Source organism: Mytilus trossulus, chromosome 6 (assembly GCF_036588685.1).
Source record: "Mytilus trossulus isolate FHL-02 chromosome 6, PNRI_Mtr1.1.1.hap1, whole genome shotgun sequence".
Lineage (NCBI taxonomy): Eukaryota > Metazoa > Mollusca > Bivalvia > Mytilida > Mytilidae > Mytilus > Mytilus trossulus.
This window is the reverse complement of record NC_086378.1, coordinates 69,628,828-69,656,566: the sequence shown is the minus strand read 5'-3', so window position 1 is coordinate 69,656,566 and position 27,739 is coordinate 69,628,828. Positions and strand designations below refer to the sequence as shown.

At 32.1% G+C, this 27,739-nt stretch overlaps 1 protein-coding gene across 1 annotated transcript; it reads left to right on the top strand.

Moving 5' to 3' along the window:
• The first annotated feature begins 11 nt into the window (after window positions 1-11).
• LOC134721751 (kelch domain-containing protein 4-like) lies at window positions 12-27,322 on the top strand. The gene is made up of 12 exons (XM_063584947.1): window positions 12-205; window positions 5,613-5,704; window positions 9,204-9,282; window positions 10,765-10,863; window positions 11,175-11,311; window positions 13,112-13,204; window positions 13,732-13,961; window positions 15,759-15,904; window positions 16,863-16,954; window positions 24,903-25,386; window positions 25,915-25,978; window positions 27,075-27,322. Exons 1-12 carry the CDS (start codon window positions 92-94, stop codon window positions 27,305-27,307), a joined length of 1,863 nt encoding a protein of 620 aa, XP_063441017.1. The 5' UTR covers window positions 12-91; the 3' UTR covers window positions 27,308-27,322.
• The last annotated feature ends 417 nt before the right edge of the window (window positions 27,323-27,739 follow it).

Below are 27,739 nucleotides of genomic sequence, written 5' to 3'. Positions count from 1 at the left end.
AATGCGTTTTACGTTAGTAGGATTCATACAGTAAATCGAACATCATTTTTGAGTAGATTGTTTATATTTAGAACACGTGTGTCCTGACAGAATGGGAAAGAAAAACAAAAAAGACAAGCAAGGAAAGGGAAAAGAAAAGACAGATTTAAAAACAGAGAAGAATGCTGCAAAACGTGCTAAGAAAGACCTTGCATCTAAGGGCGAAGTATGTCTTCATCAAGTTCATGACATTTCTACTTATAATTTATACCGTATATATATTTTAACGTTGGTACATCTTTTAACAAATTATACTACATCTACATAATACTTCTTAACTTCAATATGTTGAAGATTACAAGAAGGCACATGATGGGAAAAAAATTAAAACTAAACATATTTACAATAATTTCAAGAAAAAACATTTTTTTTTTTATTATTATATATAGTTAAAAACATGGTTTGATTTAGCAATACATATGTGGTTTTGCACCAGACTTAAAAGCTTCTAAGTCTGGGCTACAGGCTACTTGGTATGGTAGGGTATTCCACAACCTTATTGTTCTAGGAAAAATGAATACAAATGATAGTTTGTGGGAGAGAATGGCTATATAAATTTATGTTCTTTGGATGGTATTAGGTATGTATTTACTGGGAAGGAGACTAAAGCCGTTTACTAAAAGTTTACATATAAAAACCATGGTCATGCTTACAGAAATGAACACGACCAAATGGGGAATCAAGTTAACTCGAACCATCCCAAACTTTAAAGTCAACTCAGACCATCGTAACACTGCATACTCCTAACATTGCATACTCGTACCACTGCCATGTCAGAGGGTATGGGGGCACCTTCAAGATGATTAACAGTAAAAATTCTTGCCAAATGATGTGAACAGTAATTTTTCGTACATGACGATAAAATGTACAATTTGGAAATTAGTATGGCGTTCATTATCACTGAACTAGTATATATTTGTTTAGGGGCTAGCTGAAGGACGCCTCTGGGTGCGGGAATTTCTCTCTACATTGAAGACCTGTTGGTGACCTTCTGCTGTTGTTTTTTTATTTGGTTGGGTTGTTGTCTCTTTGACACATTCCCCATTTCCATTCTCAATTTTACTTTCTTTTAGGCGATAAAATAATCAACTGATTTTGACAAATGACATTAATATACATGTAGTTTTAAAATTGACAGTAATGATAATTATTTGAAACCTCTGACGAATCAGGATAAGGAAATATTGACCAATCAAAGTAAAACTTGAACCAACGCTAACGGTAGTCGAAAATGACTGTTTAACGGTAAAGGGCATTACTAAATGTACCCTCATGTCACCACTGCCATGTCGTACCATATGTCATTTCTGGAATCATATCTTTCACTGGAAAAGATTGTTTACCAGATAAAAGTCGCACCTGTATTGTTCTATTACAAGTTTCCAGCACTTTCATTATCGTCATTCTGTAGGGTAGTATAGAAATAATTTATGTTCTGAAAGTAAGTTATCTTGATTCCCGAATGACTGAGGGAGAGTGACCATCTTATTAGATTTTAATTTTTGATACATTTTGTCAAGCATTATAAAATTAAACTTCTTCACCTGTTTGCTCAACATGCATGACATGTGTTGGAAATGACGATTCATACATTTTAGTCATGTAGTGATGGAATTCACATGACAGATTCTACTAAATTTGCATCCAATATATTTATAGTTACAATGTATACAAGCTGAAGCCCCACTTTTCTATTGATTGCAATTGAAAAACTTAATTACAATGCTTGAGCAAACAATTATACTAACAAAACAAGCAAGCAAGCGTACCAAACCTTTGAAATACATGCATATAAAGAAAATAGCTCTAAATATTAAATCAAAATGGTAAGAGTTTACAATGATACGAGATAACTATAATTCACTAAATGGGACAATCAAACAAATTAGCTGAAGAAAAAACTCACAACGCCATGGATTATTCATGCATATATCCATACCTGTCAACCTGTGACGATGAAAATGCAGGTCATGACCTGCATTGAAGAATCAAATCTCAGGTCATAACGCGTACAAACTTTTTCGAGCTGAATTTCAGTTTTTATGGTACATTTTCTTATAATGTATATGAAAGAAACCAAAACGTGAATGCATGTTCACTTGGTTAAGTTATTTCAAATCTTACTAATTATTATTTTATTGCACTTTAAAGATTCTTATAAATTTGTGTAACACAGTGTTGTGTTGTTTACTTTTTGTAATAGTTAATTACAAGAATTTATTTTTGAAAAGTAATTTCATAATGTTTGAGACTACTGGGTATGTTGCCATTAATCATATCATCTCTCCATTTACAAGGAAATTAAACTATGATAAAATATAGTAATACAGTTAAAGTAAGTATAAATGTAAAAAATAATTTTCAACTTTTAAAAAAAAAATTGTATAAAGGTATAAAAATAATGAAAAGTTATTTTTCAATATGTATTTGAATTTTATTTTTTTATGATTTAAAGTCATAAGAAACCTCAAATTAAAAAAAAAATATGCATATGTTTTTTATAACTAAATGGATAGTTTTTATTATACAACTTATGTACATATGATTTTTTCTGAGGAAAAGTCTTTAATTTGTCTACATTTAGAAGAAGTTTTCTTATTTTTAACCGGATTTTTGTGACAAAAATGTCGGTTATTAAATTGGGGATGCTCGGCGGGCGGGCGGCAGGGCGGGCGGCAGGGCGGGCGGTCGGGCGGCAATCAAATGTTGTCCGTGCATTAAGTCAAGAACCGTTCAACCAAAAATTTTAATATGTTGTTACTGACAACTAAATGAAGGTCAAGTTCAATAATGGCCATTTTGACTTTTACCGTTCAGGAGTTATGGTTCATGAAAGATAGAAAAATGGCATTTCCAGTCGTGTCCGTGCATTTACGCATGAACAGTTCTACCAAAGCTTCCCAAATTTTAATATGTTGTTACTGGTGACAAAATGGAGGTCAAGTTCAATAATGACGATTTTGACTTCTACTGTTCAGGAGTTGTGGTTCTTGAAAGATTGAAAAATGGCGTTTCCAGTCGTGTCCGTGCATTTACGCATGAACTGTTCTACCAAAGCTTCCCAAATTTTAATATGTTGTTACTGATGACAAAATAGAGGTCAAGTTCAATAATGACGATTTTGACTTTTACCGTTCAGGAGTTATGGTTCTTGAAAGATCGTAAAATGGTGTTTCCATTCACGTTGTTGCATTTACTCACAAACCATTCAATCTAAGCTTTTCAAATTTTAATATGTTGATACTGATGACAAAATAGAGGTCAAATTTGATATTGACAATTTTAACTTTCACCAATCATCAGCAATGGTTCTTGTGATATTGCCAGGACACAAATAAATGCTAATAAATCCGGTTTGCTGTCCTTGTGACAGCTTCTTGTTAATTGCTTGCTTCCAGGAAGCAATTCGCCGACATATTTTCTGTATGCATAGTGACCCAACCGTAACCCTCCTCATAAAAATCTGGTGACCCCAATACACATGGATCTGTCATTGAAATAAACAAATATCTGATTATACATGTTAAATACGTGCTCATTACCCATGCTTTTTGTGATTTGTTTACTATAAGGTGACAATCGGTAAAACTCGGCTTCAAAACACGGCATTTAATGAGCAGCCATAAATGTTAAATCATAACAAACAGAGAGAAGAAAAAAAGACGATTATGATATATTTGCGAAAATAATAATAAAATCGTGCACAGAGGACCAAGATTATGATGTATACATGCATTGGTTCAAGAATTCGACAAACATTATTTTTCACCACTCACTCGTTTCATATGACTTTAATCTTTTCACCCATAAAGCGTTAATTTAAGGAATAATTTTGAATGGTGACAAATAAGGGGAAATAACTCTAATTATTATATGTTTCTAAACCAAAAGTGCAATTTATATACGACCTATCATGTATACTATATGTCCAAACTACTTCACTTTTTGGTGACTTTTTCAGTTGGATCATCCAAAAAGTTAATTTGAGCTGGATTCACTGTAAACCAATTTTAAATACAGGTTAAAATAAATCAAAATGTTATAGAAATGTGAACACACCACTGTATGAGAGTAGTAATGGTGGTACCTTTATGACATATAATGGTAAAAATTCTTGCCAAATGACGTTAGCGGTTTTTTAGTGCATGAAGATTAAATGTACACTTTCTTTTAGACGTTAAAGAAATCAGCTGAATTTGACAAATCACGCTATTTTTTTCCAAAAATAACGGTAACGATAATTATTTGAGACCTCTGACGAATCCAGAAAGGGGTTATTATGACCAATTTTATGCTAATAGTAGCCGAAAGTAACCATTTGACGCCTAACATTAAAAGGCATTACCACACTCTTTTATCTGAGTACTCCCTGAAGTTTAATATGTTGCCTAAAATGTGTTAGATATGTTCAAACACTCTACTGGCTTGATATTTAGCTTGAAAGCTTAAGGGCATACGATACAGTTACAGGGAAGGTAATGACGTTGCTAACGTAATTTGTTATTTTTGCGACGTCAAACTGTGACATATCGGGAAAAGATGCATTTTTCGACTGATTTTTATCATTCAAACTGATTTAATTTGAAAACGAGTTCATGGACCCCTATTTTTCAAAACGACATTTTGTTTCATTTTGCAGGGAGATAATGTGACTCAAATTTTTTAAAACTGTAAATAGAGGATTTTTTTTAAATTTTGATAAACATGCAGTAAAAAATGACGTTTTTTCCTCAATTCATGAACATTTGATAAATATGAGTTAATTTTTTTCGGATATTTATAAAATACAGAAATTACCGATTATTTAACAAAAAACAATTTGTGTTTAACTTTTATAACAAAAAAGTTATGTCTTTCTATTGAAAAAGAAATTACGGCCACAAATCTGAATTTTGAGCAAATATACAAAATTTTGACCTCATTTTACTCAAAAAGTAGCACATCAAGGTATATTTTGGATTACATATTTGATTTAATCAGGTAAAAAATAGCCTATATGCAAATTTTCATGAACTTGTAAATACAGGATCAAAACTGTATCGTATGCCCTTAAGACTTTGTAGTTTGACCAAAAATGGCAAAATAACTCAGAAATGATTGTGACCACCAAACAGCAAAAACAGTTTAATTTACAGAAAATCAAAAAAATATAACACACAGCTTGAATATATATGTAAAACGGTCTGTATATTAATTTTATAGGTCTAGCTTGAAAACTGAATGAGATGTCATCCATATAAACCCTATTTCCCACAAAAAATTACATATTTTATAAACAAGTTCAACAACCTGCTATTTGTGGTAACACTTTCAGAGAGTGAAAACCAGACAACAATCCCTTAGTACAAAATGTATATATTTATATATAGATACACTCTGCACATGACATAAAATTTCTTGGCTGAAATCTGTATGAAGAGTTTTCCAGACAACCATCTACCTTTTGTTGGATGGAAGGAATTACAGAAATATACCCCAATTTGGGTGAAATGTATGAAAATTATTTTGTGATCAATACTATTGCCATAGTTATCAACTTTGTTTTTATATTTATTATATTATCATGATTATAGGATGACATAGAAAAATTAATAGCAGAATTTCAAGAACAAGACAAGTCAAGGACACAGGTGATTGAAGAAAAATGTCCTCCTCCATCACCAAGGTAATTCATATATTTATACCTATAAGTTACCGAAGAGAAATATTATCTCTCATCACTTAGATAATTCAGATATTTATACCTGTAACATCTAAAGTAACTGAAGAGAAATGTAATCTCTCATTAGGCCAAAAAAAAAATATATGTCTGTTTCCTGCTTCTAACGTAAATAAATCAGGGTCGGTAGGTCGGGATTTTTTTTTATTTTTTTTATTTTTTTTTTTGCACTCCCTGTCAGATTTGCATTCTGTTAAATGTCATGTTTTGTTAGAGTCCTGTACCCCAAAATGATTTAATCTCTTTAAAGTCATAAGAAACCTCAAATCAAAAAAAATAATGCATATGTTTTTTATAACTCAATGGATAGTTTTCATTATAAAACTTATGTACATATACTTTTTTCTGAAGAAAATTCTTTAATTTATTCATATTTAGAAGAAGTTTACTTTATTTTAAATGCTTGCTTCCAGCAACCAATTCCCCCGACATATTTTCCGTATGCAAAGTGACCTCAGTGTGACCCATCTCGTAAAAATCCGGTGATCACAATACGCATGGATGTCCTTAAAATAAACTATTATCTGAATTCACATGTTAAACACCTGCTCTCTTTCCATGCTTTTTTGTTTATTTTTTGTCGATTGTTGACAAACAGGTGACCATCGTTAAACTTCGGCTTCAAAACACGAACTTTAATTACCTGCCATATTTTCACAACAACACTGACCGATTGAAAAAAAAATTGACGATTATACGAAATTTACACGAAAAAAATGATAAATTCGTGCACAGAAGACTAAGTTAATGATATGTGTATGCATTGGTTCAAGAATTGGAAGAACATAATTTTTCACCGGTCACTCGTTTCTTATGACTTTAAAGAGGCTTTAATTGAATAATTCTTGCAGTGCTGACATTTTTTAAACCTTAGTTGTAGCACATTTGTGCTGGGAGCAGCCATTTTGCTTGTTTGGGCATAGTAAAATATGGATCGAGATCGGACCGGAAACGATTTTTTTCCGGAATTGAATAAAAAGATCTAGGGTTGGGGGGTTTGAGTTAGGGTCGGTCGGAAACAGGAAACAGGCATATATTTTTTTTTGGCCTTACCTAGTGGATACACACATCACCAATACATCACAAATTTAAGGTGTAACATTAACATGATTACTGTTGTTTTGATTTTTATACGACCGCAAATTTTGAAAAAAATTTCGTCGTATATTGCTATCACGTTGGCGTCGTCGTCGTCGTCGTCGTCGTCGTCGTCGTCGTCGTCGTCGTCGTCGTCGTCCGAATACTTTTAGTTTTCGCACTCTAACTTTAGTAAAAGTGAATAGAAATCTATGAAATTTTAACACAAGGTTTATGACCATAAAAGGAAGGCTGGTATTGATTTTGGGAGTTTTGGTCCCAACATTTTAGGAATTAGGGGCCAAAAAGGGCCCAAATAAGCATTTTCTTGGTTTTCGCACTATAACTTTAGTTTAAGTTAATAGAAATCTATGAAATTTTGACACAAGGTTTATGACCACAAAAGAAAGGTTGGGATTGATTTTGGGAGTTTTGGTTTCAACAGTTTAGGAATTAGGGGCCAAAAAAGGGCCCAAATAAGCATTATTCTTGGTTTTCGCACAATAACTTTAGTTAAAGTAAATAGAAATCAATGAAATTTAAACACAATGTTTATGACCACAAAAGGAAGGTTAATATTGATTTTGGGAGGTTTGGTCCCAACAGTTTAGGAAATAGGGGCCAAAAAGGGACCCAAATAAGCATTTTTCTTGGTTTTCGCACCATAGCGTTAGTATAAGTAAAAAGAAATCTATGAAATTTAAACACAAGGTTTATGACCACAAAAGGAAGGTTGGTATTGATTTTGGGAGTTTTAGTCCCAACAGTTAAGGAAAAAGGGGTCCAAAGGGTCCAAAATTAAACTTTGTTTGATTTCATCAAAATTGAATAATTGGGGTTCTTTAATATGCCGAATCTAACTGTGTATGTAGATTCTTAATTTTTGGTCCCGTTTTCAAATTGGTCTACATTAAGGTCCAAAGGGTCCAAAATCAAACTTAGTTTGATTTTAACAAAAATTGAAACCTTGGGGTTCTTTGATATGCTGAATCCAAAAATGTATTTAGATTTTTGATTATTGGCCCAGTTTTCAAGTTGGCCCAAATCGAGGTCCAAAATTAAACATTGTTTGATTTCATCAAAAATTGAATAATTGGGGTTCTTTGATATGCCAAATCTAACGGTGTATGTAGATTCTTAATTTTTGGTCCAGTTTTAAAATTGGTCTAAATTAAAGTGCAAAGGGTCCAAAATTAAACTAAGTTTGATTTTAACAAAAATTAAATTCTTGGGCCTCTTTGATATGCTGAATCTAAACATGTACTTAGATTTTTGATTATGGGCCCAGTTTTCAAGTTGGTCTAAATCAGGATCTAAAATTATTATATTAAGTATTGTGCAATAGCAAGTCTTTTCAATTGCACAGTATTGTGCAATGGCAAGAAATATCTAATTTCACAATATTGTGAAATAGCAATTTTTTTTTTAATTAAGAGTTATCTTTCTTTGCTCAGTATAGTAAGCAAGAAATATCAGCAAGAATTTTTTTTAATTGGAGTTATCTTTCTTTGTCCAGAATAAACTTAAATCTTTGTTATATACAATATACAATGTATATTCACTTTTTACTACCAACTGATAAATTTAAATAATCTTTACCATTCAGTGATAACAAGCAGTTTTTTTTACATCTTAATATTTTATGATGTATTTAAATGAGTAGTAATTGTTGCAAACTCCATTAGAATATTTTAATTGAAATTAGTTTTGGAATAAGGGAAAGGGGGATGTGATTAAAAAATTGGGTTCAATTTTTCTCATTTGAAATTTCATAAATAAAAAGAAAATTTCTTCAAACATTTTTTTGAGAGGATTAATCTTCAACAGCATAGTGAATTGCTCTAAGAGAAAACAAAAAATTTTAAGTTCATTTGAATACATTCATTCTGTGTCAGAAACCTATGCTGTGTCAACTATTTAATCACAATCCAAATTTAGAGCTGAATCCAGCTTGAATGTTGTGTCCATACTTGCCCAAACCGTTCAGGGTTCAACCTCTGCGGTCGTATAAAGCTACGCCCTGCGGAGCATCTGGTTGATTTTTTTTGTGGGGGGAGGGGGGGGGGGGGTGGGGAATTAAAAAATAAGAATATGTCTGCCTAACATGCCTAGCCTGAGTCTTAAAACATGTATTATCATGATTTTTTTTTAGAGAATTGCAATTGCAGTACAAAAATAATGCATACCATTATCTTATGAACAGACACCTTAAATATTTTTTCCCATACATTATATAATTGAGTTAGAATGATTGAAGTTAAAACAAAATTGCAGTATAATTTAAATTTCACACTTGATATTTTGATTGGTGATTTAGCTGATAATCACTGAAGATGTTCCTTTTATAATGATATTTCTGTCCTTACAGATCAAACACAACATTAAATGCCCATCCAGACAAGGATGAACTTATAATGTTTGGAGGAGAATTTTTTACTGGTTCAAAGGTGAGTGACATGTTGCAATGTTTCAAACTTATAAATGGATTTAGTTTTCTGCCAGGAAACATTACATTCACTCTGTGGTTACTTTCTTTTACTATTTTGTATTTGCACCAAATTTGGACAGAATAAAATTGAGAATGGAAATGGGGAATGTGTCAAAGAGACAACAACCCGACCAAAATAAAAAAACACAACAGCAGAAGCAGAAGCTTACTTATAATCAAAAGCTAGTATCTAGAAGGAAATTTTGTTAAAATATTGTACCTTTGTATCTGTATTGTACTTATAATTGGACTTCCTACCAGTTAACATTACAAACAGTCTACAGTTAAAGTTAAAACATTTATTAGATTCATTAAGGATGTACTTAGGTCATGTAGGTGAGGTTTTGGAATTCGTGTCAAATGTTCGGACTCCTGGGTGTTTTTCCATACAATATAAGGTAAAATAATTTGCCCCATAACACCCATTAATTTTTTCATTTAAGACAAAATATCTCATGAAAGGTCATTTACCAAAATTTCAGAAGATTCTTGATTTTCTTTCTTTTGTAACTTTGTTTTGAGACCCAAATAATACCAATGTAAATATAAAGTAAAAGTTCGAGTCAGCCTTTTCCCACCATATTTGAAATCTCAAATATCTCGAAAAAGGAGGTCTATGACCTAATAACATTTTTAGCTTATTTTTATCCTGAAAGAATGCTCTACCAGCTTATGTTATCAATTTTGAATTCTTGATTTATTAATGTTCACCTAAGTACATCCTTAACTATTCTTGATTTTTAACAAACTTGTAGGGAAGCTTCTTACAATTAAAAGATAGTAACAAGAGGAATATTTTATTGATATTTTTCCTCATTTTTGTTTAGCCTGCGATTAACAGCAAAAGTAGGCAAGACACTGGGTTCCATTGAACCCTCACAAATTAGTGTACATAAATACTCCTTATGGACATTGTTCAGTGTAAGGATTGTACAAAGTGGTTTAAATTTTCAAACTTTTGCCGTTTTGGGTTAAAATTTATGATTATGGGTCCCAGAGGCTAATTCAGTGAATTTTGTGTATTTCAATATAGAAAATTTGAAAATTGGGATTTTTTTACTGACTAAAAAATTATTAAAGCATTAATAGAACGGTATTGGTCATTGTCCCTGGTGTTAGGGAATAAAATAAAGAGGTAAATAGCTACAGACAAGTTTTTATTGATATTTTTAAAGTATAAAGTTCTTCCACTTGTGTTGTTGTTGGCTGTTTTCCTTCCAAAGCTCAGAAGAGTTGTGAACAAGAAGGTATTCTTTACTTTATGTCTAGGAGTGCATCATGGTTTAATTTTTTGCTAGAATAAAGTAAGCATTTATAAACATGTAACAAAATTTATTTATTTTATTGTAATACATAAATGTGCAAACTCCTGAGGATTTTTCATGTCAAATCAGGCAACTGTACAGTTTTGATCATTTCTATAGTTATTTTTTACTTTCAGATGTATATGTACAATGACCTACTTTTCTATAACATCAAGAAGAATGAATGGACAAAGGTCACGGCACCAAATGCACCTCCTCCTAGAAGTTCACATCAGGTTTGTACTTAAAATAGATATCCATCAGCTATAGGATATTTTATAGTATAAACATTGTCCATCGGTCTGTACCTTTGTATATAGATATAAGAAGATGCTGTATGATTGCCAGTGAGACAACTCCTCATACAAGTCACACTTTGTAAAGGTAAACCATAATAATTATAGGTCAAAATACGGCCTTAAATGTGGAGCCTTGGCTCACACCAATCAGCAAGCTTTAAAGGGCCCCAGAATGACGTGTGTATACCAATTCAAACAGGAATACCAGTCATGCCAGTAGTCATTTCTATTTTATTTTCTGAATACAGGCTGTAACCTTGAAACAAGGTGGGGGACAACTTTGGATATTTGGTGGAGAATTTGCAAGTCCAACACAATCCCAATTTTACCATTACAAAGAATTATGGGTATTTCATTTGAAAGATAAGAGATGGGAAAAAATTCGGTAAGTATATGATGCTTCAACATTCAACCTTTTATTTTATAAGGAATAAAACATAGTGTTATTAATGAAAATGGTTGCATAACAAGAAAATACTGCTAATTGAAATCCATGCAAAACAAAACTATTTTAAGGGGGAGATAATTTATAAAAAAAAAAATAGAGACTTGAAATACATTGACTGCTTGTTGAAAATACCAATACCATGCTTACTGCCACCTGGCATTTATAGTCATATGAAACTTTAAATTAAAAAAAAAATGACTTATATACTTTAAATGGCCAAGTTTTGCTCTTTTAAATTAGATTCATGGTATGCCGCCATCTTAGATTGTACAATCACAGTACAAAATCGGTCTAGTTATTTGCCCAAATCTGCAAATTTGGAGACAGATTTCCTATTTAATGGTTAGACTGTTTATTTATATAAAGAAAACTTTGTGATTTATTGTTATTCAAAATATTTAAACAAATATTATTATGTTATGCTTTTTTAATCATTTTTTCAAATGAGCCATTTAAGGGGAGATAACTCTAGTAGTAAAAAAATTATACTGCTCTTAGGCCAAAAAAATATATGTCTGTTTAAGGTTACATCATAAAAATGAATACGTTAGGTAGGTTGGTATTCATTTTATTTTTTGCGCCATAATTTTGAGTTGTGTGGTCCGTCTTGCCATGGTCTGAGTTGTCCATGGGCAGAGTTTACAGCATTTTTAATGATTGATTGGATTATTTCCCTTGGTTATTGTTTTGAAAAAAATGGCAGCAAAGTTTTTATGTCATTGCACGAGTTGCAAATTTCCTTAAAACAGCTTTCTTATTCACGATTGTGAATATTGGGATGTATCAGGCATTTGATTAAATTTATTGGCAACCCTTACTTTGCTTTTGACACAAGTATCATAAATCTTTCACTTTACGACGGAAATAAAATGGCTTAGGGTAACTGTAAACAGACATATATTTTTTTTGGCCTAATAGGGATTTTTTTTAAATTTTTACTTGTAGCAAGAAAACAAGATCAGTGACACTATTTTTTCTTTTTATTTTCTTAAAACATATAATAAAACCTATCTTCTCACTGTTTATTTCAAGAATCTATCTCATAGAGAAAAATGTGTTTTTTCATGTACAATCTTACCAAATTTAGGCAATTTTCAAACACTCATAGCTTGAAAAATAGCACAGTGACCCATACTTTTTATTATATTTTTGATAAAAGCATAGTAAAATCTACATTTTGGCAAATTATAAGAAAATTCTGTGTCAAAAAGTCTATACTTATATGATTTACCTTAAGTTAAAGGTGAACATGAACTTGTTTTTTATAAGAAAATCTTCTCCATTATCTGAATCTTCATAACTGTACAGATATTGAATTATATATATCTTTATTTCTTCCAACTAATTTTGCTCATATTTTCATACAAATTAACGTCCAAGGTTGCTTAGAATACCAATTTTTTCCAGAAGAATTTTAAAAGATAAATAGATTGCACAATTAAACTCTATGCTCCTCTATTTAATAAAGAAAAACATGTTGATTTCAAGTGACTTGAATCATGAAAATTTCATATTCAAAGAAATAAGTAGACTTTCATACTTTTTGTTTCATATAAAAAGAGATAAACTCTTATTCAATGTTGCCAATAGTATGTTTTGGTAACTCTTCATATGTAACAACAATGTTTCCAACAGATTTCCTGTTAGACAATATCGAAAAAAATAAATCTGACAATGCATTGTTCCTGTTACTATACCAGTTAGACACTTTGATTTGAGAATTTTATTCGGTTTCAGTGTCCCGGGATCACCATCCAGCAGAAGTGGTCACAGAATGGTTATTTGTAAGAAACAGCTGATTGTGTTTGGAGGTTTCCATGACAACGTTAGGTTTGTTGTTAAATTAATATAAATAGTTGTCTGGTGTTGGAAAAATTGTCATCCTTTAGACCAAGGGTAAAACCATTTCTTAAAAGTATTTAGGTTGGTCTGTGCAGAATGTATAAATATGCAGCCTTGTCTGGTACCAATGTGAACATAAAAATTGATTCTTTCTCTCCATTTATCTATGGCAGTCCAAATTGTGTGTAATTCATGCCAGTTGACCTTTCTACCTTTCAGAACCTATCTATTGTATTAGTTAATAATTTGTTCTCATTGTGAATATACTGTACATTGTTTGACACTGAACATTAATCAAACAAAAATCACTCCATGTTGATCAACAATTCTTTACAATCTCATTTTAGTACATATGATAAAAACTATTTATGATTTTTTGTTTAAAATCTAATCACTGAAAAAATAATACATTTGTTTTTTTAAATTTATTTAAAATATTGAATGAAAGTTAAAATACCATGTTTGATATTTTAATTTCAATTATTTAATTTTATAAATTTCTTATATCTTTACAGGGATTACAAATATTTTAATGATGCATTTGCATTTAATTTTGAAACCTACTCGTGGGATAAGCTTGAAGTAACAGGTAATCCACCAGCCCCAAGGTCAGGGTTCATGATGGGCGTGTTCCAAGATCTCCCTAAGGCAGTGGTGTATGGAGGCTACAGCAAGGAGAGAATGAAGAAAGACGTTGATAAAGGAACAATACATACTGATATGTTTATACTGTGTGCATGTGATGGTTTGTACATTCTCTTTTCTAAGGATTCATTTATATTTGTTGGTATCAGTTTTCGTGGATTGAGGAAAACTTACACTTTCATGGATAATTGATTTTGAAGTTTTGCCAATCTCTGCATACAAAGCCTATAAAAAAAATGTAATTTATAGAACATTTGAATCCGTGGTTCATCTGTACCCAGATAATCCACTAAAAATGGTATCCAATGAATTATTTATTGCTATCAAGTCAAACTCGTGAAAAACTAAAGCTAAATGGGGTGAGGTATCTTATTTGTTCAGATTTAGAATAGATAAGAGGAGATGAAATTTATAAATAAATGAAACAACAACCAAAATGAAACCAAAAAAAAGCCATTCATTGGTCAATAGTTGGGCTGAATTAAAGAAATAGGAAAGATCAAAGTAGGATTTACACTAACTCAATACATGAAAAAGGAAGTGGATTTAATAAAGAAATCATGGTCAAAAGTAACCAAAAAAAATTTAAACTCTGAGGAAAATTAAAAATAGAAAGTCCCTATTCAAATAGCAAAATCAAAATCTCAAAACACATCAAACAAATTGATAACAACTGTCATATTCCTTTGTACAAGCATATCTTATGTACAAAATTGTAGATTAAACCTGGTTTTATAACTAGCTAAACTTTTCACTTGTATGACAGTTGCATAAAATTACATATATACTTTTTTTTCCCACTAAATTATCTCAAGTTCATTACTGTTAGTTTGATAAATATTATTATACCTCATTATGTATTTTTGTCTTGCCTTGACATAATCAATTATTGACACAAAGGTATGTTGGTTTTGGCAGCTTCATCATCAAAAATGTATAGCATTGTGATTCGGTCAGTTTTTGGGGAACCACTACTGGTAGGTCAATGAAATTTTGTATGTAGTTGTGTTAGCATTGGTACATCTCATTTCCAAAGAGACTATTTGGCTCCTTCCCCTCAGTCATGGTCTATTGACTTTGAAATTTTTACTTAAAATTGAGAAAGGAAATGGGGAATGTGTGAAAGCGACAACAACCCGACCATAGAGCAGACAACAGCCAAAGGCCACCTATGGGTCTTCAATGTAGCGAGAAAAACTCCTGCACCCGGAGGTGTCCTTCAGCTGGCCCCTTAAAAATTGTATACTAGTACAGTGATAATGGACGTCATACTAAACTCCAAATTATACACAAGAAACTAAAATTAAAAATCACTTACTTAGTTACATGTATTACTTTGTGACAAGGTTAGGTTAGCTGGGACATCAAGTGGTAGATCAATGGTTTTTGGTATGCAGATGTTTAAGCTTTGGCACATCTCATTGTAATGGAGACTAATTGGCTATACCTCCTCAGTCATGATCTTTTGAATCTGAATGTTTAACATAGTTTGCATGTTCAAGATCAGTTTAAGAGGAACAGCTAATGTTCTGTCATTGATATTTGGTATACAACTGTAATCACATTTGCTAGTCACTTTTCCATGGAGATGATATGGCCCCATCCCCTAATTATGGTTCATTGACTCTAAAACTTTTACATTGTTTACAAAGTTTGTGTTTTGGTTAGTGTTAAGGGCACTACTTATGGTAAGTCAATTTGTATTTTTATGCAATATAATTAGCATTGGTATTTCTCATTTTATTGATGTTAATTGGTCCTTCCCATTATTCGTATTTTCATAGTTTACAGATTTGAATATTTTCATTTGGAATCAATATTTTCATTATTCTACCAAAATTTCAAAAAGACGAAACATAAATCTCTGTGTCATCAGTTTAAAATCATTACTTTATAGCCAAGAAGAAGGATGATAGTGCACCTATGAAATGGAGGTGGGTAAATGGGAAACAGTCCGGAAATAAACCTAGTCCTCGTTGTGGCATGCCTATGGTAACAATCCCTGGTAATAAAGCTGTATGCTTTGGTGGAGTCTTTGATGAGGTAATTAGTTGAAACCTTGGTCACTTAAGTAGAGAAAAAATAGCATTTGTTTGCCTCTTCCTTCATTTTTATGCCCCTGCTACTAAGTGAGAGGAGCATTAAGTGTAACACTTTCTAAATGGAAAATAGCTAAATCTGTCATTTCCTATCTCTTACAAAGTTTGCCTCAACCAAGTGTAATGAAACTTGTACACAAACTTATTACTACATATAAAATTGGCAGCATCACTTTTACTGTTCTTGGGTAACTTTGATGCCCCTGTATAAACAAAAAAAAAGATAAATATATCGTTTCCTATCTCTTACTTAGTGTGCCTCAACCAAATGTAATACTCATACACAATGCTTATTACCACAAAAGGATCTTAAATACGTGAATCCTGCATCTGTATGTTGTTTTGACAAACAGCTAGATAAATGATAAGAAATAGCATGTAGAAATATATTCATTAACTTTAAAGATTTGTTTTTTAATGATTAGTGCATTGACTCATGTATATTTACAACAGGGACATCTGTGGCCCATAGACACATTCTCTATTTATTTACTTATCCATTGATTCATCTTATTTCGACCAATTGTTTTTGTCGAGCCTGCAGAGATGTCATTGCAAGATTCCCTTGTTGGCGTTGTCAATATTTACGTTCAGTCAGTGATGAAAACTTTTTTAAACATCAATAACTTTGTCAAACTGTATTTGAATTTCATTCGATTTCTAGAAGAGCTTTTTATGACCAAAGACAGTTTGCAGAGCATTTACTTTATAAATGGTTCAATTTGAGCTAAAGATATATATGTGTATGAGCTATTGTTTGAATTTTCTTCTAATATGGAACATACTTTATAAAATATCTTATAAAATTTGACATATTATATTTGGATATAATAGATTGAAATAACTCTTGAAAAGGAATGATTGAATAATATTGAACCTATCCGTCTCAATTTAATTAATAGGAAGAAGATGAGGAGCAGTTAGAAGGCAGGTTTTATAATGATATGTACATGTTAGATATGGAAAAAGGGAAATGGTTTAGTATGGCACCAAGGTAAGCAATAAGGCAGGTTTTATAATGATATGTACATATTAGATATGGAAAAAGGGAAATGGTTTAGTATGGTACCAAGTTAGGAATGTTATGTAGTTAATATGTGACATTCCTATGTATGACAAGGTTGGGAGAATTTGTTAACACGGTTCAATTTGAAATGATAACAAAGCAACTTTTATATACATCTTGATTTTTTTAGCAAATGGCTCACAAACTGAAGTGTGTCTGTATCTGCATGTTCATATGCATATTTAACCGTGTTCACAATCCATCGTGCAATGGAATTCTTAGAAGCCTCTACATGATGATTCTTTTGATATGTTACAAAGAGTCTTTGTGATTTGCGCAAAACTTCAGTTCTTTTAATATAAGCTAGTAGTGCTCTACAAGGGCACAGCAGTAAATCCTATAGATCTGTAGCATAGTTTTCAAATTTGGGAATGAATACTGGTTCCCATGGTTTATTCAAAGTTTGAGTTTTAGCAAGAAATTGCATATTTGGCAACAACCGTATACCTCCTTGCTCTTTCCTGAAATGTTTGTCATTAATAGTGAAACTGTGTATTTCACTGACTCTTGCAGCAGAAGCTAATGCCATAAGAAAAACTCTTTAAGGTTAAATATTTCAATTCTGCTTCTTCTAGTGGTTCAAAAGGTGTCTTTGTTAACACTTGCAAAACCAACGGCAAATCCAAATTTGGCGCCAACTGCCTTATTGGTGGATTAATGTTGTACAATCCTTTAATTAAGTTATGCAAATCCATGTTAATAGAAATTCTATCTTTAGATGAATGTATTAAAGCTATTGCTGACTTGTAGCCAGCTAAAGTGCTTGGCTTACAATTCTTTACAGTATGTAAAAACATAAGAAATTCAGCTATTTCTGGCACAGTTGCCGTACTGGGATTGACACCCCGTTCTTGACACCAGCTGTCAAATATCTTGAGTCTTGCATTATAAACTGTCTGTGTTGATTGTTTTCGTGCATTGGAAATAATTGAAGCAATTTTTGGTGAAAATCCTTTTGCAGTGTAAGATCTTTTGACACTTTCCAAGCTACAAGATTTAGAACACTTGGATTTGGATGAAAAATTCCATTTTGACTTAATAGATTTTGTTGGACAGGCAGTTGTATTGGAATGTCTATTAACAGGTTGAGAAGTTGACTGTACCACGACTGTCTCGGCCACATTGGCGCTATCAGTAAAATTACACAGTCCTCTTTCTGTATTTTTTGTAATACTCTGTTTAGAATGATCGGTGGCGGGAATGCATAAGCAACAGATTTGTCCATATCATTGACAGTGCATCTATTGACACTGCTGTTTCTTCCGGCCAAGGAGAGCAAAACACTGGCAGCTTGTTGTTCATTGAAGTCGCAAACAGATCTATTACTGGTGTTCCTAGCTGAAGGAACAGCAAATTCACTATTGTCGTATTTAATGCCCATTCTGTCAAAAGAATGGTCAGTTTCCCCCTTGACAGGGCATCTGCTATAATATTCTTTTTTCCCAGAATATGAACAGCTTGGATTTTGACATTGTTATTTATACACCATTTCAAAAGATCCCATGCCAAGTAAGGTGTACCTCCCTGTTTGTTCAGATAACTGATGACAGTTGCATTGTCTGTTCTCACTAGCACACTTTTGAATTGTACTTTTATCAGAAATGTTTGCAGTGCTAACTGCACAGCTTTGAGTTCTAGCCAATTGATGTGTTTTACTTTGTACTGAGGCGACCAAACACCTGCTATCTGATAATTGTTTATATGAGCTCCCCATCCCGACTGACGCATCTGTCACTAGAGTCACTTGAGCAGATTCTTGTTCTAATAGCACTCCCTTGAAAAAATTTCTTTGGTTTAGCCACCAGAATAGATGTTCCTGGAGAGGTTAATACAGTGGAATCAAATGATTTAAACTGTGTAGAGCTGGTCTCCACCAAGCTAGAAGATAAAGCTGAAGTGGTCTCATGTGCAGTCGGGCCCATGGAACTAAATCTATGCATGCCATTAGACCAAGTAGTCTCAACATTACACATGCCTCTACTGTTTGTGAATTTAGGAATATATGAATCATTTGACTTATATTTTTGAATCTCTCTAGAGACGGAAACACAAGACCTTCTTTTAAGTGAATCACTGCTCCCAGATACTCTATTGTTTGAGTCGGAACTAAACAAGATTTTTTCACATTGATTATCAAACCCAGATTTTTTAACAATTCTTGAGTGTACTGTAATTGTTTTGTCAGCTTTACTTTGCTGCTGTTTTTTAACATCCAATCGTCCAGGTACATTAATATGTGAATCATTTGTTTTCGCAGAAACGCACCTACTACTGCCATCACTTTTGTGAAAATCCTTGGAGCCGATCGTAGACCGAATGGTAGAGCTCGGTATTGATACTTTTTTCCCAAAATGCTGAAGCGTAGAAATTTTCTGTAATGTTTGTGAATGGGTATATGGAAATAAGCATCTTGCAAATCCAGTTTTACTGCCCAGTCCCTAATTTTCAGACTTTTTAGAATTGATCTGAGGGTTTCCATTTTGAAGTGATGAGGTATGACAAACTGGTTTAGTGGTTTTAAATTTAGAATTGGTCTTAGACCTCCTTGTCTTTTTGGTACCATGAATATTGTACTGTAATATCCCTGATTTTCTGCACTTGTCGGGACAGGCTCTATAGCATGTTTTTCTAACAAAGAATTTACCTCTTCTAATATAGAAGATCTTTTTGTACCTACTCTGGGTACAACTGTCTCTTTTACTTCTGTAAAAGCTGGAAGACTTATGAAATCTAAAATTAATCCGTTCTTCACTATCTGAAGTACTAACTTGTCTTGAGTTATTTGAAACCACTGACTGTGGTAATGTAACAACCGTGCTCCTACCTGGAGACTTACCGCAGACATATAATTGTTTCTTTCTTGAAATTTTTCTGGGAGGAATTTTTCCATAAAAAAGATCCTTTTCCTCCTTGTTTTGCTGGCAAGGCACGAAAATTAGTCAAAGTGTCAGTGCCACGACGGTCATTAAAATCCTGCTTATCATATCTTGATGTTTTTGCAGGTTTGTTGTAGGATACATTAGAAGTTTCTTGAGATTTTCTTTTCCTAGATCCGTCATCAAATTTTTGCCCTCCAGGAACAAATGAAGAACGATAAACGTTTTGTGTTTCTTTAGCATCTCTTATATTTTCAGCTGAGGAATGCAAAGTATGAAAATATTTACCACCAAAAAGTTGTGCGCCATTCAAAGGTAAATTCAACAATTTTGCTGATGTGGCTTTGCTAGTGAAATCAACATTTTTTAAGAAAATTTTCCTTCTGTTTATAACAGAGTTAGCAACTATACGTGAAGTCATATCTGCCATAGATTTGAAACATGCTACTAAAGCTGAACATGCTTCTACCCTGTCTTCCTCTGAATCAGCAACATCAATATAGCTTGCTATCAAAGAGCCATATGAAACACTTCTTAACAATGTTCTAACTGAGTTGTCAACCTTCTTAAATTCAGCATCCATTTCCTTATGAAAGGAAGGTCAAGAGTGTGAAAACTTTTTACGGTCTACAAAACCTTTTTTCTTATTTCCCATAGTAGATGACAAACCCTCCTCTATGTTATCATCAAGCCTTGGAGGGGAACAAAATTCTGTGAAATCTTTTTTCGACACCATAAAGGCCTTATCATCTCTAAGACGAACGGACCTATTTTTGAGTCTTCCAGACATGGCTTCCTTTTCCACATTCTTAAAAACTTCAACTGTGGTACCCTCTAGAAGTAATTTCAAATGAGCTGATTTATTTGAATTGCCAGAATTCAGTCTTGAAGGCAAATAGGAAGTTCTGACTGTTTCTGTTTCAGTTTCCTCTGAACAATCTATTTTCAATTTAGTTGTCAATTTATGGAGAAAATTATTCCATTGAATTGGATCAGTAGATCCTGGTGCTCCTTCACTAAACAGAGAAAAGTCTTTTTCATGAGAATGTGACTGAGAGTGGGCATCATTATTATTTTCATCAGAAATAGCTGAACCACCCATACTTATTTCATCCTCAATTTCATGGGAAACAACAGAAATCTGATCATCGGATGGCATAAATTTACTATAGTGGGCCCTTGGCCTAGACAAAGATTGACTCTCCGAAATCTCACATTTCGAGTCAATGGAAGCATGCATTGCATCACTTGCAATAAGGCCTTGTGTCTGTACCTGTGGTAACAACTTTTTCAATTGCATTTGTACTTGATCTACTATAAATTTGTTAAATTCAACTGCTTCAAAATGTACTCCCGTACTTTGAGGTTCACGATCATCTGCACTATGATCAGTTCGAACTTTCGATAGTTTTTCATGCTTTGACGGCAACGCCAATTCACTCAGCTTTGCCGTTTCAAGTTTCTTGCCTGCCTCCTGCACAGAAGGGCTTATGGCACTTGATGAAAATAAAAGCTTTGACCTTGCTTTCTCTAGCATTTTATCCAGTGACCGTTTCTCATCATTCCATTCCCGGCAAATATTGCAGGGAAAGGCCTTACCGTATTCAGCCGTGTATAGTCCGCATTTATGTATAGTCCGCAACCCCTTTACATCCCCTTAAAATCGGTAAAAAAAGTTTTGTAAAAAAAAAAAAAAAAAAAAAAAATATTGTAAAAGTCTAGTTCACTGTAGAAATCCATTGAAAGAGACCTATTCTCTATGTATTTTATTAAAAAAATTAATATGTTTTATTTATTTCTTAAAAAAATGAAATAGTAGAACTGTTCATCAGGTAATTATTATTTAATAATTTTATATAAGTAGTTATTAATCAAAAGATTCATTTTAAAATCAACATCTGTCTAAGTATGTCCAAGCTGATATATAATATAACAGAAATAAATTGAATATTATGGAACAAAAGAAATAAGAGATCAAACATTTATCTTTAGAATATACTCACCTCTTCTTGTCCAATGAAAAGTCTGTTTTTTCCCCTCTAATTTTCATAGTACATGGTTTTCCATGCACTATGAAATGCTATACATGAATGACTTTTCATTGTCAGTTAATATGAAAGTGAACTCTTAACAACTGCACTAACGAAGTGTGCAATTCCCTGAGGCATTTTTCATGGGGAAAATGTCTACTTATTAAAGGTGAAAGAGCAATGATTAAAACGGAACATTTTAAATTTTGCAAAGGAGTATGTTCGATAAGGTCCTAAAATGGCCCCCTTTTTTAGCGTAAATTTCAAATTCAGATTTATCGACCAATATCAAGATAAATTATAGCTAATACATTGACTAGCTTGGATATAAACCATTTTGTTAAAAATTTTACGTTTCTGCGTTTCATTATGACGTCACAAGTTGTACTCATATTGATTTTTCACCAAAAAATCAATGAAAATGGGTGAATTTCCATCGATTATTGGACAGGAAACATAGAGCGCATACGTCGACAACAAAGATCTTTTAAAATATTTTTTGTGAAGACATTTCACATGTCTTATTTGAATCTTAAGCTTGTCGACGCCTGCGCTCTATGTTTTCTGGTCCTTCATTTGGTTGAAATCTAGATGATTTTGTCGAATTTCACCAAAATACCATATTTTGACCTTTTTTGGATGTAAAAATCAACGTGTTAGAATAAAACTTTGACAAAAACAGTTCTGTTTAACTTTCTAACATGTCTTTAAGGCAACTTAAAACATTTATTGTCTTGTAACTATGAACTTTATAATTGGGGCCAAATATGGTCCTTACCGAACTTACTCCTTTTCATACATTTTCTAATGGTACACATATATAGAATAAATAAAAAACAGTTGGGGTAAGGATATAGGTAAATTAGTATTTATTTAATTTATATACTCGACATTTGAGGGATTTTTTTTTCTTTCAAGAAAACAATGCCAGACTGCTGATATATATATATAAAAACAGATTTTTTTCCACAGAAACATGATACATCATTTATCATTAAAAGTAAGCATTTAATGTTGAATGGTCTGAATATAAATATTCATACAGAGTGTTTTATATTTATAAAAAAAAAAATTCAAAGATGGAATTTATATAATTTTGTGTTGCTTTTAAAAAAATCTCAAGATAAATAAGTATTAAATTTTACCTGAAGCAGAAGAAAAACAATTAATTTTATCCATTTGGTCCTGACAAATTATGTCAGAGCTATTTCATTCCATCCATTGAAATGATGATAACCTATATATTACATTTAGTTCATTATAAAAAGTGAACTCTTATTTAGGTTTGAATATTGCAATGGGAAAGGATAATTTTGTAAGGTCACTCGAAAGTGTGAATATGTTCTAAATTGGTTAGACAATACTTGGTCATGTTTTATGAAGATTTAAGCCCTCGGCTTCGCCTTGGGCTTAAATCTTCATAAAACATGACCAAGTATAGTCTAACCTATGAAAATTAATTAGCAGTAATCAAAATTTTGAAACTATTTAATCTTATATAATCTTTTCATTGATCATGTTGTTTTATTGCCTGGGATTATAATATTTAACACCTGTCAAAACTTGACATCATTATTTAATTGCTACACACCCATACTTAATCCTTAATTACCTCTCTTGATTACCTATGCAGGATGTCACACCTTTACTTTGAATAATCAATTTTGAAAAGAAAAGTTTAAAAAGAATAAGAAGTAAATGAAGTAAATACAATAAACGTCTCCTATATACATTGTAAATGCAGAAAAAACGAAATTAAAAAAAAAAAAAAAAAAAAATGTTTTTTTTATAAATTTCGAAAACCGTCTATAGTTGTGTATAGTCCGCACCCCTTGTACAAAGTACATATTAAAGGAAAAAAAGTGCGGCCTATACATGCCCAAATACGGTATGACAAATCTGATGTCGGTAGCATTCATCGTGCGTATCTAATACGTTCATGCGTGCGCTGCACTTTCCACAGCTCTTATACTTGTCTTCCATTGTATCCAAATCACTCGATGTCTATTCCTTCTAATACAATATTAACGATTGCTTTTCAAACCAAATGCGATTAGGCTGTAGCCATTTTCGCTGAAGGTAAAGTGTTCTTCTATTCGGGAGATCGTGAAAGGGAGATAATTTAAAAAGTTAGCGATTGCAAGGGGTTACCAAGGGTTAATTGCAAATGTTTTTTCATACAGGTAAGTACAGATTTATCATAAACAAGGTTTTTACTTTAAAAAACCATAATATATGCCATTCTGATCTTGGTTGATAATGATATTGCACCCCCTTGCCTAGTTATTAATACATATTATACAGTGTCTATATTAAGGAATGTTTTAACAGTTTGTCTGGGACTGTATAATATTGAGTTGCACAATGTGTATAAGGGTGACAGATATTTGAATTCTTGTTAAATCTGATAAACATGAAAATCATTGTGAATTTCTTATACTGAGTGGTGATATTCTTTTCAAGTACTGCTTCTTATTTTTTTCTAATATTCTGTAATGGTTGCACTTGTGTTTAAGTGTAAGAATCTCTGAAATTATACCCCAAGTTTCCATAATACAAAGGGATGGTTAAGATTCACTTTGTGGGGTTATGGCTCAAACCATTTAGGAATTGGGGGCTAAAAAGGCGGAAAAACAAGGGTTTGCTGGTCTATTTTAAAGCAGTGTAAGTGAGGTAATCCAACATTAATTCGCAATAGCATAGTGTATTGCACAAAAGCTAAAATTTGAATATAAATTCAAATCTTATAACCAATTCTTAGTTTTTTAACTAAAGCTATTCTGTGTCAGAAACCTAGAATGTGTCAAATATTATTTACAGACCTGTATCAAGTGCTTATATTGTGTCCATATTTGCCCAACTGTTCAGGGTTGGACCTCTGTGGTTGGATCCAGCTGCAATCAGAAAAGCAATTTATTATACTTTTTAAGATAATATTCACAGATATTGATTTATTTGTCTTTGATTTAGAGGGAAGAAGGATGAAAAAGAAAAGAAGAAAAGGAGAAAAGAGAAAGAAAATGATGAAGAAATGGAAGAAGGAGGTGAAGAAGAAAGTGATGAGGAAAAGAATGATAATGCTAATACAGGAGATGAAAATGAAGCAACACAGGAAATAAAAAAACTGAAGTTAGATGAGGAAAAGGGGGCATGTGCAATTAGTGAAGAAGTAATGGATGGTGTTTTTACTATAAAAGTTGGACCTCAAAGTTCTACTTCACAAGGTAGTAGCACTATGGACATGGATGATGCAGACATGATTGTAGACAAAGACTTATTTGTTCCAAGTCCTAGAATGGGGTCAGCATTGACTGTTAAAAATAGTACATTATATTTATATGGCGGGACTTATGAATCTGGTGATAAACAATGGACTTTATCAGATCTATATTCTATTGATTTACATAAAATGGATGAATGGAGGATTATAATTCAGGATGATGAAAAAGGAAAGGTTAGTACAAAATACTAACAATGGTTGAGCTTTTTTAACTGTGGTTCTAAGAAAATGACGTGTCAACTGTGTTTAGTTATCTGCAAATCAGTACCTTCTTTTAAAAATTGTTTTTGAAACGAATATATGGAAAAGAATCTTTTGTGTAACATTATGTGAATTGTGGTATTTTTTAAAATGTTTCTGGCTTTATAATGCCAAAAATTGTGTTTACAAATTATTATCTTATTAGTGTATTATTTTATAAATATCACATAACTGAGAGGTAAATATGGCAGTTAGTTACCTGAGGTCACCACATTTCAGAATTAGAGGGAAAATTTATATTCCTTCTTTGCAGCCAAACATTGAAAATTGAAAACCAACATAGAGAAGTGATGGATAGCAAGTAATTTGATTTGTTTAATGTATTCCAGCATACATAATATCTTCTTGTTATTTTTAGTAGCCTTTTTCATAATTTTAAGGTATATTTTCTTTCTAATATGTTTTATGAATACTTCCTTAAATGTTTCCTATTTTTTTAAGGTATGTGAGGACTCTGATTCCTCAGATGATGAAGACAAACCTAAGAAAAGTGAGGATATGGATGGTAGGTTATCTAATAAGACAAAATCAATCAAGTTTAGAATTGACACTTTTACCAGGTACAATTCAAAAATGATATATATAAAATAATAAGCATTTACAGCAAAACTGACAAGACTAAAATGGTAAGACTGTCAAGATCTATCTATCAACAAATAAATAAATTATCAGACACATTAGACAACCCACTTTGCACCTAATTTATATTGTTTTTAGTTTTTGGCTAAAATCTTGAAACTGTGTTTGGTACTAAGAGACATAATTGAATGAAACATATTACAAGAAAACAAAATCTGCAGATAAATTGATACAAAAGTCGTTCATTTATTATAGTTTGAATATGTTACATCTCAAATAAATGCCATACACAAAGTTTTGTAATTCAATTAATTACTTCCTATACACTTTTGTGAAGATTATTGGTTAAAAATTAAAGCAAACATGTTGGAACAGTGTATATCTGATAATAGGTAAATGGGTGTTGTTTATTTTTGATACATAGTTAGTAGTCCAGTAACATTATGTTTGAAAATAAACAGTGTTATTTGCAAATTAACATACAATGTTAATATGCATGATTACAATTATTTTCATGCTTTTATACAAAAACAGGACTCGGAGATGCTAACTTTCTTTTTGTAAATAAATGAATGTCTTCTTTTATGTTGTCTTCAAATTGAGATATCAAAGTGTTCCACTTTGTCTTAATTCCCCATATTAAGAAAGTCTGTAAGATAGACATGTTACATAACAATAGATTTATTTATTTTCATGGATAAAGGACACATTATATTTACTTTTCATGTTTTACAAAAGTCTGCATACAGGCTCCAGTATATTTGAAAATTTTTACAATGATTATTAGATTGTTAGTTCACTTGTTCCCAGGAAATCTATGAAAATTGGTATGCGAAGAATTGTAATGATTCTTATTTCCACAGTATTTTTTTAAATGACTCGTTTTTATCAAGATTAAAAGTTATACTTTGACCTATAATGATTTACTTTTACAAATTGTGACTTGAAAGGAGAGTTGTCTCATCAGCACTCATACCACATCTTCTTATATCTATTTATTATATTTTTGTCCTCTATTTTAGTATCAGATGATGATGACGATGATGAGGATGATGATGACTTAGATGACATATTGGAAGGCTGTGACGTTCCCAAGAAGAATGAAGATGAGGCTGTAAATGATTACTTTGAACGTACAAAGGAGTTCTGGCTTGAGCAGTCAGAGAAATACTTTAAAAGTGAAGACATGAGTGTTTCAAAACGAACAATACAAAAATTTGCTAAAGAAATGTGTACTGAATATAGTAAAAAATGAAAATTCCTCCACAAAGTTTTTTTATATTCATCTCCCCAAGTATGGTTGGAAATCACAATCTCAGAATTTACAGTGATAAGCGAAGATGAACTTTTGAGAGAAACCAGCTACAGAAGTCCTTTGAATGACTGATGGGAGAGGGTTGTGCACTCACAAACATGTTTAACCTGCATCATTCTTTATATGCCTATCAAAGTCTATGGTTTAGTGGTTGTCATTGGTTCTTGTCTGTCATATTTTTTGTTGTTTTTAAACTTTGATGCTTGAGATTATCTCGAAAGCCAACAAAACACTCGGGCTTCAAAGTTATTATGGAACTGTCTTTTCTAGAGGTGGAGTGAATCAGATGTGGATATTTAAATTCTAAAGATCTTTTAGAGTACATACAATCTAACTCTCTCTCATCTTGTTATAGAATTAAAACATTTGACT